At 41.0% G+C, this 14,641-nt stretch overlaps 1 protein-coding gene across 1 annotated transcript; it reads left to right on the top strand.

Annotated features, from left to right (window-relative positions):
- The first annotated feature begins 946 nt into the window (after positions 1-946).
- commd7 (COMM domain containing 7) lies at positions 947-13,183 on the top strand. Its single transcript, XM_036142364.1, has 9 exons — positions 947-1,113; positions 4,222-4,275; positions 4,473-4,575; positions 7,995-8,051; positions 8,159-8,196; positions 11,270-11,360; positions 12,460-12,509; positions 12,592-12,640; positions 13,014-13,183. Exons 1-9 carry the CDS (start codon positions 1,036-1,038, stop codon positions 13,088-13,090), a joined length of 597 nt encoding a protein of 198 aa, XP_035998257.1. The 5' UTR covers positions 947-1,035; the 3' UTR covers positions 13,091-13,183.
- Positions 13,184-14,641: the final 1,458 nt, after the last annotated feature.

Raw genomic sequence — 14,641 nt, forward strand, 5'->3', positions numbered from 1 at the left:
TATGTGAAAGCAGTGTTTTTATTACTCACTGTGATTTAACCAGTTTCACTGTATTAAATCAATTGTAAAAGTTTAGCAATAAAACACTCATGAAAGCGAATAAAAAAAAGATACACGTTTTAACGTTGCTGCTGTTTTACTTGATATTTATGAAAAAAAGGTGTTTGCAGTTTAAGTAGAATGATGTTTCCAAAATAACAAATGTAAAAAATAATAGTTTGTTTGGAAATCAAAGAAAATATTGTAATCTGTTTCCTGGTTTTCCCCAGTTAGACCACCCGTACAAATAATGGTTTAACAATAAAAATAACAGGTTTTCTTGATTTGCTTCTTTTTTATATAACTTTCTTTCCAAATCATTTTCTCTTACTTCCTGCATTTCTCGTCTCTCTTCAATGTCTGGTTTATCGGTGTAATAATGCATTTTGGTCCTCCTCCCTGATCCGTCCATGCCTGTTGATCATTGGTGCTGTTTTACTTGATTTTTATGGGGGGGAAAAGTGTTTGCAGTTTAAGTAAAGTTATGTTTCCAAAATGTTAAATGGAATGTAAATATATATATAAATATAAACAAATAAAAGTATTAATCAAATGCTCAATAATTTGCTTAGAAAAAAACCCCGAAAGATTGTAATCTGTCACCTTGTTTCCCTTTTAATTTTTTTTCCCCTCTTTTAAGTGAGAACTCGTGTCTCATACCACCTGTATTAGGTTTAATAATAGAAATAACAGGTTTGCTTTTGTGCTTCTTTTTTTCTCTTTTATTTTTTTTACAACTTTCTTTGCAAATCATTTTCTTTTCTTTTCTTTATTTCTCGTCTCTTTTCGGTGTCTGGTTTCTCTGTGTAACATAAAATATTTCGGTCCTCCTCCCGTCCGTTCGCGCTTGCTGATCATTGGTCCTCTCCATGCGCAGAGGCGTCAGACGTGTTGTGTGCGCAACTTCCGCCGAACCCGGAAGTTGTCCCCGGAAGTCAGCTGCGCAGCGACAGCCAAAACACCAGGGGAAGTCTTTAGGGTTAAAAAAAAAGAAAGATGCTTCACTTCGCTAAAGATGTTTTACCGGACTCTGTCAGTGCTGACTTCCAGAACTTAAACAAATTCAACGAGCAGGTAAAAAAAGTGAACTGGTTACTTTACGGAGACGCTTTCCTGTTGCGTTGTTTTCTGACGAGATTTATTGGTAATTAAACTTTGTGGAAGCCTTTAGGTATTTCAGAGGGACGCATGAGATTATAGATATGCCAGATTTGGATCGATAACTCTCAGTGAGTTTAATTAAAAACGTATAAATGCCAACAAATATATTCATGTTTCCTTTCAAACATTCGTAAGAGATTCTCATGTTTCTTATCTAAAAAAAAAAGCAATTCATTGTGGCAATAGGTCTGAATGCTTCATGGAGCTGTCCTTTGACTTTTTTTTACCACTCTCCATCAGGTGATGGAGAGTGGTAAATCCTCTAATCAAACGTACCGTCATACGATTCGCTGTGCTGTGAAAAAGTATTTGCCCCCTTACAGATTTACTCCGTTTCTGTTTTCCACTTATTGCAGAAAAATCCAAACCAATCTTGCCCTATAAGAAAAAAAAATGTCACCGCCTTTTTAAGTCATGCATTAACAGTGATTAGGTCCATCTTTCTGTGTATAATTTCACACCGAGACTCCGAGGAATAGCCTGAACAGAACCTGTCTGTCAGCCTGATAGGTTAAACTATCTCAAATGAGGGTTAGAGTCACTGTCAGCGATCAGACTGAAAGGGTTTAAAGCCAGTTTGAAGATTTAAGGGTCTCCAGCCCATGAGTTGGCCGGCCTACCAAATTTACTCCCAGAGCAAATCCACAACGCCTGGGAAGCGGTCTAATTTGGTAGCTGTATGAACGACCACCTCAAAAAAGTCGGAATATAGCATCAAGACCTGCAGCGTGAAAGTAGCCTTAGAGACGGCGATGAATCCAAACATATCAGTTTGCTGAAGTTAGACAATTTAACAACACATGGCGACGACTTTACCCTTTTTAAAGTATAACATATCTCTCAAAAAAAGGGAAACGCATGCTATTTGAGAATAGATGGAGATTCCTTATGCTGTTTGTCAAAGGTGTGGACTTGTCTTAAGAAGAGGAAAACGTCAAAAGACGAATATGATCAGGGGTCTCATTTATAAAACTTTGCGTAGAATCCATGCTAAAAGTGTGCATACACCAAAAAATATTCAGATTTATAAAACCCTGAGCACCAGCACACAGTTTTCCTTCATAGGTCACAGCTGTACCTGAACGTTTGGTACCAGGTTCTGGCCTCAACGCGCCCGGATTCAACCATAAATGGTCGATGCAAAGCGCCTCATGAATGTTATTGTGAGTTAAAAATGGGTCAGCTGATCGTTTTTGTCATCATGGAGACATGGAGAAAAAGCAAAGAAACTTTTAAAAAAAATCAGAGAGAGGCTTTTATTAAATTAAATTAAATTAAAAGAACCCGTTACAAATGAAAGCTGACTGCTGCTGTAAATGTCGGAAAACAGCCGTACTCTTCTGAGTCTGTGCGTTCAGATCGACATTAAAAGATGGGAGCGAGACCAGGAGGAATGAGAGATTTCCCCTGCAATGATAAAGCCCCCCCCCCTCTCCTTTTCATCAAGGAGAGGAATGTGATGGTTGAAAACCCAGATAAAATGTTCTGTGGATTTTTATTAATGATTGAAGTTGGCTTATTGGATTTTTTTGTATTTTTTGAAAGGGCCTTTTGTATAGTAGGGCTGTACCACGTTGACAAAATCAAAATTGCGATATATTTCAACCATAATTGTCATTTAATTTAGAGTTTGCCCTGCCTTAACCACAGTTAACAAGATGTTTGTAAACAAGGACTATTTAAAATGAGAAATGTAATATTCTTATTCAAGAAAATAGCTTGTTGAGTTTGACATCAATCCCTGTTGAACATAAAGTGCAGCCAACCAACAAGTCTATGTATTAAACAGTTTGACCAGAACTTAATGCCGTGGTGAGATTACTGAAAGTTTCTGGTAAAAAGTATGATTATATAAACTCCAAAGCAAATAACTTTTTATATATATATATATATATATATATATATATATATATATATATATATATATATATATATATATACATACATACATACTGTGATATGTGACTGTGTTGTCAAATTCCTTGTAAGTGCAAACCTACTTGGCAATAAAGTTCATTCTGATTCTGAAATAATAAAACTAGATTTATTCACTGCTGCAACTCTCTTCCTTCCATGTGGAGCAAACCCACTTTAAACATTTTACCAACACCTAAAGGACGCGTCTGATCCGTTAATTGTTACATAGCCAAAAACTGCAAACCTCTGCGATTTGGAAATTACGTTTTTTTATAAATTGCAATTATATTGCAAATGCGATTAATTGTGCAGCCCTGTTGTATAGTTATGTGCCACCAGAGCAAGCATGAATAACACTGTGATTTTTACTATTATGATGAAGTCCGTCTATGAATAAAGTCTGATATGGAGTTAAGTTAAACGTCTGAGAGGAATCATGATGCAGCCATCTCGCCGTCTGCGTCGCCATTTTCCCCCGTCTCCAAAATCAGCGTACGCCTGGGTCAGAGCTGCTGTGACGGCCGCATATTTTCCCGTCAAGTTTATTTATTTTTTTAATAGATCCCAACGTTTGGGATGTACACAGCTTTATAAATGAGACCCCTGCTCAGAAGTTTAAACGGGCAACGAAGCCTCCATACTGAGTTACTATCTGCTTTAAATTAAACGTATGCAGAAGTGAAGCTGAGAGGGTGCTGTGGTTCTGTTTTCTCAGTATGGCGTGTGTAGTGTAAAAAATGTATTCCAAAAAAAAAGTAAGAAACAAAACAACTGGACTTGTTTTCCGAAGTTTGAAGACGTTTCGCTTCCTATCCAGGAAGCTTTCTCAATTCAAAAAGTCTGGAGTAATGTGGAGTATCAAGCTTTATTCTACTGCAGTAGTATAAACGTCTTCAAACTTCGGAAAACAAGTCCAGTTGTTTGTTTTTTCTTTACTTTTTTTGGAATGACCATGACCTGGATGACTGAGAATCTTCACCAGTGTAAAAAAAAATGAAATAAAAAATATTGACAGAAAGGAAAAGACAGTTTAACATCTTCAGAGATGCATCTTAATGACAAACGTGTTTTTTTTTTTTTTTTTTTTGCTTTTCACATCTGCAGCAGTACAAACGTCTGATTGAAATTCTGTTCCAGTTCCTCCTGGACCCTAAAGAGGTGAGTGTGAACACACACACACACACACACACACACACACACACACACACACACACACACACACACACACACACACACACACACCGTCTTAATACTAATGAGACTCTGAACTCAGCTCTTGATAAGTCAACCGAAGTAAAACGCTGCTTCTCCCTTTGTGTGCCTGTGCAAATGAATGCATGCCTCTGTGTGCGCAGACCGACAGATTCATGCGGCAGCTGACAGAATTTGCAGGGGAGCATGGGATAAGCGCCGGTCCGCTGAGGAACCTGATGAAGAGCGTCCTCCTGGTGCCACAGGGTGGGAGAATCAAACACTTTGTTCCTGCAGACTCACAGCGTCTTACGGAAAAGTTTAGCTTCAGACTCATCCGACCAGAGCAATCCTCCTACATACATTTAGGGAGATGCACAACTGCTCCTGAATTTCACCGTTTAAGGAATAATTCTTCTTCTTCTTCCTCTCCATAATGCTCAGGTCTACGTAGGGCTGTACGATTTAAGCCGAAAATCTAAATTGTGATTTATTTTTCAACCATAATTGCAATTTAATTGTGACTTTTCTGTGCGTTAACCACAAGCAATAAAATGGCCTCTAGATAAAGATGTTTGTTACAAAGGACTATTTAAAACAAGAAATTTAACTGGTTTTTATTAATCAGAATATTATTATATAGGAGAATAGCTTTTAATTGAGTTGGACATCAATCCTTGTTGAACATTAAGTGCAACCAGCAAACAAGTCTATGTATTAAACCACAGGTGTCAAACTCAAGGCCCGCGGGCCGAATCCGACCCGCCAAGGTAAATTATCCGGCCCTCAAGAGCCAATAAAAAAAGACATATCATGTCATAAAGTAGAGGTATAAATCCTTTTAAAGTGTATAAAGTGGCTAAAACTGTGCCTCCTGTAAGTGTAACTCAACCCAATATCAACTTTTCTTGCAGATAAACTGTATAAACTGGGCCTAAGGTTGCTATTTCTATGTTACCGTGCATTTTTTATACTTCTATGTGAACTGGAATGAAATTAGGAAATGAAAAGTATCGTCTATACACATGCAACCGGCCCTTTTAATGACTTCATGACGCCAAAGTGGCCCCATATGGAAATGAGTTTGACACGCCTGTATTAAACAGTCTGACGGTACTTAATGCTGTGAAGAGATTCCTGAAAGTTTCTGGTAAAAACTATGATTAAATAAACTCTAAAATAAATAATAAAATTAGATTCTCTTACTGCTGCAACTCTCTTCCCTTCCATGTGGAGGAAACCCACTTTTAATATTTTACCGACACCTAAAGGACGCGTCTGATCCGTTAATTGTTACATAGCCAAAAACTGCAGACCTCTGTGATTTGGAACTTGTGTTGTTTTTAAAAAAAAGCTCCTTGGTCTTCCTGGTGTCTCTGCCTCCTGCTTAGTGGGCCCTCCAGGACACTTGGATTACACACAGTTGGCCTTCGTTTCACTAATTCTGGGACTTTTGAAAGTAACTGGTTGCACCAGAACTTTTTATTATGGGTTGATTTAGCTCAAGGGCTCGCCGGCAGCCTGAGTTTCTACAGGATCTGGACACTGTGGGGCTGTCATGGTTGACGCACCCCTTTCGATGTGGCATGGAGGACTTGTACACCGTTGAATCGACTGGGGCGGTGTAGCTGATTTTAAATTGTGACTCACCGCCATGTAAAAGCGTATTCCTGTCCCCAGATGAATTTGAAAAATTCCCTCAAAGTGGGCAACACATTTAACATTTAATCGTTAGACTGGATATTAATTACTGACATCTCCAACATAATTATACCTATGTTTCTTAAATCAAAATTCATACCAGTTGTCTCAGTGACATTATGACTAGTCAAAATTACGTTATAGATGTTTATAATGTTAGTCACGGATAATTAAACTTACTGACTAAATGTTAAAATGTCTTTCTATATACCCACTGCGGCACGCTGCAAAAAGGGAACTAAAATTAAGTAAATTTTTCTTGAAATTAGTGCATTTTTTTTCTTGATTTGAGCAGGTAAATATGATTATTTGCCGATGGAATAAGATTTTTGCACTTAAAGTACGAAAAATTCATCTCCATCATCATTTTTCAAGTGCAGAATATCTAATTATCTTATTTTAGGGGTAGAGCTACTAATCCCGTTGGCAAATAGTCTTATTTACCTGCTCAAATCAATGAGAAATACACTCATTTCTAGAAAATTTTACTTACTTTTAGTTCCCTTTTTTGCAGTGCAGAGCTGTACTGATGTCAGGTACTTTCTACAAATATGCGCTAATTTGTCAAAAATAATAACCAGGATATGTAGATATTACTGTAAGACTGCGTATATCGCTGTCTTGCTCAGCAGGGATGGTGGGATGGAACGAGTGGCGGACAGGCAGTGATGCAGCCGCTGCTCCGGTCTGTTGTGGTGTAGAAATGGCCGAGCCAAAAAGCAAAGCTCTTGTTTTGCCGCTCCGTCTACGTTCTGACCGTCATGAGGTCTGGATCACGGCGGAAAAAAACGACAACCCGGATACAAGCGGCTGAGATGAGCTTCCTCCAGAGGGAGCTGGGCTCGGCCTTTCAGGGTGAAGAGCTCAAAGTAGAGCCGCTGTTTCTCCAAATCAAAAGGAGTCAGTTGAGGTTAAGACATCTGATCAGGACGCCCCCACTTGGGTTTTTTACCACTGAGCTATATTATACACTGGAGTGCTAATCACCGTCTGTTTGAACGAGTCGCTTTGAGGCCACCAGCTGCCATATTGGTACTCCCTATTTCCCCCCCAGTAACTAGGAAATATGTGCTCTACAGCATCGAATAACGAGGATTTTCTCATGTTCAGGGGGGGCTTAAAACTTTTAAAATGTCAAATGCCATATACTTTTATGTTATGTACTAAAACTAGCAAGTACCGAGAAAGTCATGTGCTGAAATGTTTATATATATTTATATATTTATATGTATTTATCTATATCTATATCTATCTATCTATATCTATATCTATCTATCTATCCATATATATATATATATATATATATATATATATATATATATATATATATATATATATATATATATATATATATATATTTAATATGAATAACATGTAAAATATTTCAGCACCTAATTCCTAGTAGTTGATAGTTTTAGAACATCCACTGACTGTAGAATTACCTGTGAAACGTTTTCACACAGCCAGAAAACTGCTTGTTGTTGCAATCAAATCCTGTGGGATTCTGTGAGAGTAGGGAGTAGCAAGATGGCGGCCGGTGACTTCAGTTTTTCGGCAAAATCAGCACTCCAGTGTATTATATAGCTCAGTGGTTTTTACCCGCCGCGTCCCACCGGGGGGGAGACCTGTCATTGACCTGTTGGCCCTGCGACCCGATCTCAGTTAAGCGGAAGACAATTGATGGATAGAAACAGGTTTAGCTCATTTTCTTATGATAAAGTTTTACCCTTCTCCATAAAAACCTTTCATTGCATTTCACAACTAAACATCCGTGTCAGAAGCCCTGCTTGGTAGGACTAGACACAAAAGACGGTTGTCATTAAAAAAAGACCAGACCAGACTTCTCAACAAAAAAACAAATCAGTGTAAGCCCTGACAGCGCTTCACATTACCAATTATGTTTTTATCTTTTATGTTACATATAGGCGATCATTTCTCTTTAGTTGTTCCAGCTGTTGAAGTGACTGCGCTGTTTTAATCCCCAGGAGCTCTGAAGAAGAACCTGACGGCCGAGCAGGTCAAACAGGACCTGCTGACATTAGGTACCGGCCTGTGACTCAGTTCACATTAAACGGCGTTCTCTCACGATCATCTGTGCAGAAAAGTCCTCAGCTGGGAACTAAAATAGTTTTTTCTGTCTGTCCCGCAGGACTAAACGAGGAGAAAGCCGCTCACTTTTCGTCACAGGTAACAAAATAAATCCTCAAAGTTTATGTATTCTATAAGTCTAGAAGTTCTGCACTGCAAAAAAAAAAAAAATTATTTTCTTAAAATGACTGTATCTGTCCTTGATTTGAGCAGGTAAATAAGATGATCTGCCAATGCAATAAGACTTATGCACTTAAAATAGGAACAATTCATCTCCATCATCTTATTTCAAGTGCAGTATATCTAATTATATTGTTTTAGGGGTGAAAATACTATTCTATTGGCAGATAATATTATTTACCTGCTCAAATCTAGGACAAAAACACAAATTTTAAGAACATTTTACTTATTTTTTTTATCCGTTTTTGCAGTGTGATGAGGTCGTCAGTCCAAAACGCAAATGTTGTTTTTTTTGGCTCTGATTTAAGATTTTCACCACTAAATGATTAAGGGGCGTTTTAACATCCTTTACTCCAGTGGTTCCCCACCCTGGTCCTCAGGAAACCCCTGTCCTACATATTTTAGGCGCCTCAGATGAATAATTAGGAGGTTTCTGCAGCACTTGATGGGTCAATACCCTTACAGAGCTGACAGTACCATTTGAATCAGGTAGGCTGGAACAGTGACACATCTAAAACATGCAGGGTAGAAAGGGAAAGTGCCACGGTGGGAGAGACAGCCTGGGGGAGGAAACAAAAAAATCTCTGTAATTATCTTGACTGTTATGGTAGCAGAAAAGCGCTGCTGCATTATGGGTAATTCTGTGGTTGAGAGTGACGCATCGTAAAAGTCCCGCCTCCTGCGCTGTGATTGGTCCAGACAGATTTAGTGTGATTCAGTCTGGCTGCTGTCAACGTGGGGCAAGTCCCCCCTGAAGTCCGCCATCTTGAGCAGGTTAAGATCCTGGTGGAGCAGCCAGTCGACTTCCTGTCTATGTGTGGACTCGTCACTCTCGTGGATGACACCTGTGACTGTGGGGTCATCTGCAGACTTCAGGGGTTTCAGGGATGAGTCCAACGAGGTGCAGTCATGTGTGTGCAGAGAGAAGAGGAGTGGGGAGAGAACACAGCCCTGGGGGAACGCCGGTACTGATTGTTCTTGAGTGGGAGATCCACTGACAGGTGGAGACTGCAGATGAATTCACATGGAAAGAGCTTTGTTAGCTTTAAAAGTTTACTTTTTAATAAAGTTTAACTTTTTAATAAAGTTTTCTACACCAACTGATCAGCTAGCTGGATTTTTAGTGTCGTATCTTGAGCACAGGTGAAGGCGAGATATGAGGGTCCATCTGAAGTGGCTGCTATGAAGGCTTCCTTCCTTCCTTCCTTCCTTCCTTCCTTCCTTCCTTCCTTCCTTCCTTCCTTCCTTCCTTCCTTCCTTCCTTCCTTCCTTCCGTCTGTTCTTCTTTCACACATCCTTCCTTCCTTCTTTCCTTCTTTCCTTCTATCCATCCTCCCTTCCTTCCTTCTATCCTTCCTTCCTTCCTTCCTTCTTTCCTTCTATCCATCCTCCCTTCCTTCATTCTATCCTTCCTTACTGCCTTTCTTCCTTCCTTCCTTCTGTCTGTTCTTCTTTCACACATCCTTCCTTCCTTCCTTCCTTCCTTCCTTCCTTCCTTCCTTCCTTCCTTCCTTCCTTCCTTCCTTCCTTCCTTCCTTCTGTCTGTTCTTCTTTCACACATCCTTCCTTCCTTCTTTCCTTCTATCCATCCTCCCTTCCTTCCTTCTATCCTTCCTTCCTTCTGTCTGTTCTTCTTTCACACATCCTTCCTTCTTTCCTTCTATCCATCCTCCCTTCCTTCCTTCCTTCCTTCCTTCTGTCTGTTCTTCTTTCACACATCCTTCCTTCCTTCTTTCCTTCTATCCATCCTCCCTTCCTTCCTTCCTTCCTTCCTTCTATCCTTCCTTACTGCCTTCCTTCCTTCCTTCCTTCCTTCCTTCCTTCCTTCCTTCCTTCCTTCTGTCTGTTCTTCTTTCACACATCCTTCCTTCCTTCTTTCCTTCTATCATCCTCCCTTCCTTCCTTCTATCCTTCCTTCCTTCCTTCCTTCCTTCCTTCATTCTATCTGTTCTTCTTTCACACATCCTTCCGTCTGTTCTTCTTTCACACATCCTTCCGTCTGTTCTTCTTTCACACTTCCTTCCTTCCTTCCTTCCTTCCTTCCTTCCTTTACACATCCTTCCTTCCATCTATCCATCCTTCTTTCACACTTCCTTCCTTCCAGTATGCCAGTACTGAGTGTTCTTGAGTGGGAGATCCTCTGACAGGTGGAGACTGCAGATGAATTCACCTGGAAAGAGCTTTGTTAGCTTTAAATATTTTCTTTTTAATAAAGTTTTCTACTCAAACTGATCAGCTAGCTTGACTTTTAGTGTCGTATCTTGAGCACAGGTGAAGGCGAGAGATGAGGGTCCATCTGAAGTGGCTGCTATGAAGGCTTCTTCCTCCTTCTTCCTCTTCCAGTCCTGCCTTTCCTGCAGTAAATGACTTCCTTCCTTCCTTCTTCCTGAGTCATGTAGGGACTTGTTCTCTGTTCTGGCATTCTAAGGAACACCTCTTCATTCGGGAGGTCTGTTTTTTCACACAGCTCCTTCCTTCCGTCAGTACGGAGGCCGTCCCGGCCCTGCAGAGGAAGCGATCCTTCCTGCCGTCGCCTGTCAGTCTTCTTCATTCCTGGTCCTTCCTTCCTTCCTCCTTCCTTCTTCCTTCCATTCCTTCCTTCCATCATTATCCATCCTTCTTTCCACACTTCCTTCCTTCCATGTTACGCCAGTACTGGGAGATCCTCTGACAGGTGGAGACTTCAGATGAATTCACCTGGAAAGAGCTTTTGTTAGCTTTAAATATTTTCTTTCTATAAAGTTTTCTACCAACAAACTGATCAGCTAGCTTTATTTTTAGTGTCGTATCTTGAGCACAGGTGAAGGTGAGAGATGAGGGTCCATCTGAAGTGGCTGCTATGAAGGAGGGAGAGGCGTTTTTAACATTGTCGTCTTGTGTTTGTAACGGCTACCTAAAGAGAGAAGCGTGCTGCCGTCGTCGTTTAGCATGCTGACTGTTTCACACCAGCGAAGTGCAGGGAGACGGAGTAACGTTCCTCTGTGTGCTGCAGTGGGGGGAGAACTACGCTGCGCTGTCCAGACTCGCCGTGGGACAGACTCTGATGGTCAACCAGCTGGTGGACATGGAGTGGAAGTTTGGAGGTAAGACGCGTCAAGCGTCCATGACCGTTATGGAGGTATGATTCCTCCCAGCTCACTCACTGAGGGTTTCATCACGTTGCAGCAGAGCGACGATTAACTGCAGATTTAGATCTGATCCATTTGGAAAAATTACAATTTATCAGCTTTTATTTATTTATTAGCAACACAGAAATCAAACCCTTGATCTCTTTTGTTTGCTCTTTCTTGTTCCTTCCTTCCTTCCTTCCTTCCTTCCTTCCTTCCTTCCTTCCTTCCTTCCTTCCTTCCTTCACTCTTTCTTTGCATTCATCCATCCATTTTTCCTTCCTTCCTTCTGTCTGTTCGTCTTTCACACATCCTTCCTTCCTTCCTTCCTTCCTTCCTTCCTTCCTTCCTTCCTTCCTTCCTTCCTTCCTTCCTTCCTTCCTTCCTTCCTTCCTTCCTTCCTTCCTTCACTCTTTCTTTGCATTCATCCATCCATTTTTCCTTCCTTCCTTATGTCTGTTTGTCTTTCACACATCTTTCTTTTTCCTTCCTTCCTTTCCTCCTTCCTTCCTTCCTTCCTTCCTTCCTTCCTTTTCCTTCCTTCCTTCACTCTTTCTTTGCATTCATCCATCCAGTTTTCCTTCTCCTTCTGTCTGTTCGTCTTTCACACATCCTTCTTCCTTCTTCCTTCCTTCACTTCCTTCCTTCCTTCCTTCCTTCCTTCCTTCCTTCCTTCCTTCCTTCCTTCCTTCCTTCCTTCCTTCCTTCACTCTTTCTTTGCATTCATCCTCTTATTTTTCCTTCCTTCTGTCTGTCTTTCACACATCCTTCCTTCCTTCCGTCCTCCCTTCCTTCCTTCCTTCTATCTGTTCTTCTTTCACACTTCCTTCCTTCCTCCCTTCCTTCCATCGTTCCTTCCTTCCATCGTTCCTTCCTTCCTTCCTTTCTTTCTTTCTTCCTTCCTTCCTTACATCTGTCCATCATTCCTTCCTACCTCATCCTTCCTTTTCTCCCCTTCCATCCATCTTTCCTTCCTCCCTTGCTCTTTCAGTCTATCCTTCCTTGAAGCCTTGAAGCTTGTGGGATGTAGAGGGGCAGAAATATGTCAGACTGGCGTGTTTTCTTATTCCCACAGTGACCGTTGGCACCAGTGAAATTCAGAAAGTGGGAAACGTCTTTCTGCAGGTAGGATTTTTGGGAATTAATTCAGACACCTGAAGGTTTTTCTGTTGCTTTTAACCACAAGCATCACGCTGGTCTCTTGCAGTTGAAGCTGGTGGTGAGGAAGGGGAACTCTACAGAAAATGTTTTCATGGGTGAGTCACTAAAACTTTTAGCCTTTGCTATTTATTAGTCACTTCACGCTGGAGGTTCTCCTCCCTGTTAAAGGGGAGTTTTCCTCTCCACTGTCGCTTCATGCATGGTCAGTATGAGGGATTGCTGCAAAGCCATCAACAATGCAGACGACTGTCCACTGTGGCTCTACGCTCTTTCAGGAGGAGTGAATGCTGCTTGGAGAGACTTGATGCTACCTGCTGGGTTTCCTTAGAGAGGAAACTTTTTGAATAAAATTGAATTGAACTGGAATTAAACTAGCTGGGTTACATAGATCCAAAATCTATCACATTTTTTCCTATATCTCTTTTTATCGCTGGTTAATCTGACAATCTGTCTTCTTGTTTCCTCCAGAGCTGACGCTGGCTCAGTTTTACAACTTCCTGCATGAGATGGAGAGAGCAAAGGCCAGCATGGAGTGCTTTGCCTGAACGGGACTTAGTGTGTGAATTTCAAAGACTGCTCAACGTTTGTTACTCGATCTGGTAATGAAGAAAATTAAGATTAAAACAGTTTTAAACAGACTGAAGCAACCAGAATGCTTGGAGATCACGGCTCAGAGGTTTCCAGAGTAACGAACCCTGGAAGTATGAACTTGTGGTGAAGATGACTTTTTTTGCTTTATCATTTAGATGTGTTTCACCCGATAAGTGTCGCAAACACATGAGTAAGACCTTTGAAGGAGAACTGCAGTTCTTCGTGTTGTTTTACCACTACAATAAAACAAAAACAAAAAAACGAACATATTGGCTCCATCTTTGAAGAGTTCCACACAATGCAGACATGTCTGTGAAAAGAGAAGTTCTGGCGAGCGGCTTTGTCTCGCCTCTGTATTTCCTCTTTGTGAATTTACAGCTGCCCTTCCTGCTCCAAACTGCGTGAGCGTTGCTGATTGCAGAACAGGCGGGTTCTCCCGGGACAATATCTCACACATACGCGCGCCGACAACCCACTTCCTCATATACGTTTCTGCCGACGTATACGGAGGAGCCGAGGGACCATAAAGGTCGTTATCTTGGTCGTCCACATGAGCCTGAAGGAAGAGCCCCCCCGTCGTCGATTACGCCGTTAAAGCCGCGAGTTCGGCTTTCAGGCATTCATCGGAGGCTTATTCAGTTTACTATTACATTTATTTATTAGAATAACACAAAAGGTAAAAGCTCCCAGTTCCAGCCATGGATGGTTACTAATGTTTGTCAGGCTGAACAAGCAGAAATGCATTAAAAACTGTGACGTGTAAGAAGACTGCAGACATCTAGACGCCGCGCTTTATATAGAGACATCATATAGTTATGGATTATGACCATGCGTCTCACAAGAAGGTAGATGTTTACACACCTGTCTGTGCACCTGCCCAAACATGCTTTAGATACCCGTATCTCTGTAGGCACACACGCTGAATTTCAAAAGAAAAACACCCTTAAAATTCTGCCTAAAGTCAACAAACCTCGCAGACATGAAGTTAATCATTGCAGGTTGTCTCCAGTGTCAACTGAGGGTGTCTACAGGAAGGGACAGAGCAGAAGGGACTTCCTGAGGAAGCTGCAGATCTTCTGGAGGTCTGTTGTGTAGAGCGTGAACTCCTCCGTTATCGTCTGCTGGGGTAGAAACATCAGAGCGACTGACTTAAAGAAGCTCAACAAGCTGATAAAGACGGCCGACTCTGTTCTAGAACCTCTGGAGACGACTGTTCAAATAAGGATTTTTGATTAAATGAAGAAGATTATGGACAACCCTGAGCTTCCTCTTCATCAGACTGAGGCTACTTTCACACTGCAGGGAAATGTGACACATTTCCGATCTTTTTGCCCATATACGACCCATATCTGTCTTTTTTTAACGGCAGTGCAAACGGCCCATTTACGATCTTTTCAACCCCCAAAAAAATCCGATTTGTTCCACTTCCATACGTGGTACTGATTCAGATACGTATCAGATATTTTTCAAAGCGTCCGCTGTCTGAACAGTCTTGTCGCATTTTA

The sequence above is a fragment of the Fundulus heteroclitus genome, chromosome 1 (genome assembly GCF_011125445.2).
Source record: "Fundulus heteroclitus isolate FHET01 chromosome 1, MU-UCD_Fhet_4.1, whole genome shotgun sequence".
NCBI classification, from domain to species: domain Eukaryota; kingdom Metazoa; phylum Chordata; class Actinopteri; order Cyprinodontiformes; family Fundulidae; genus Fundulus; species Fundulus heteroclitus.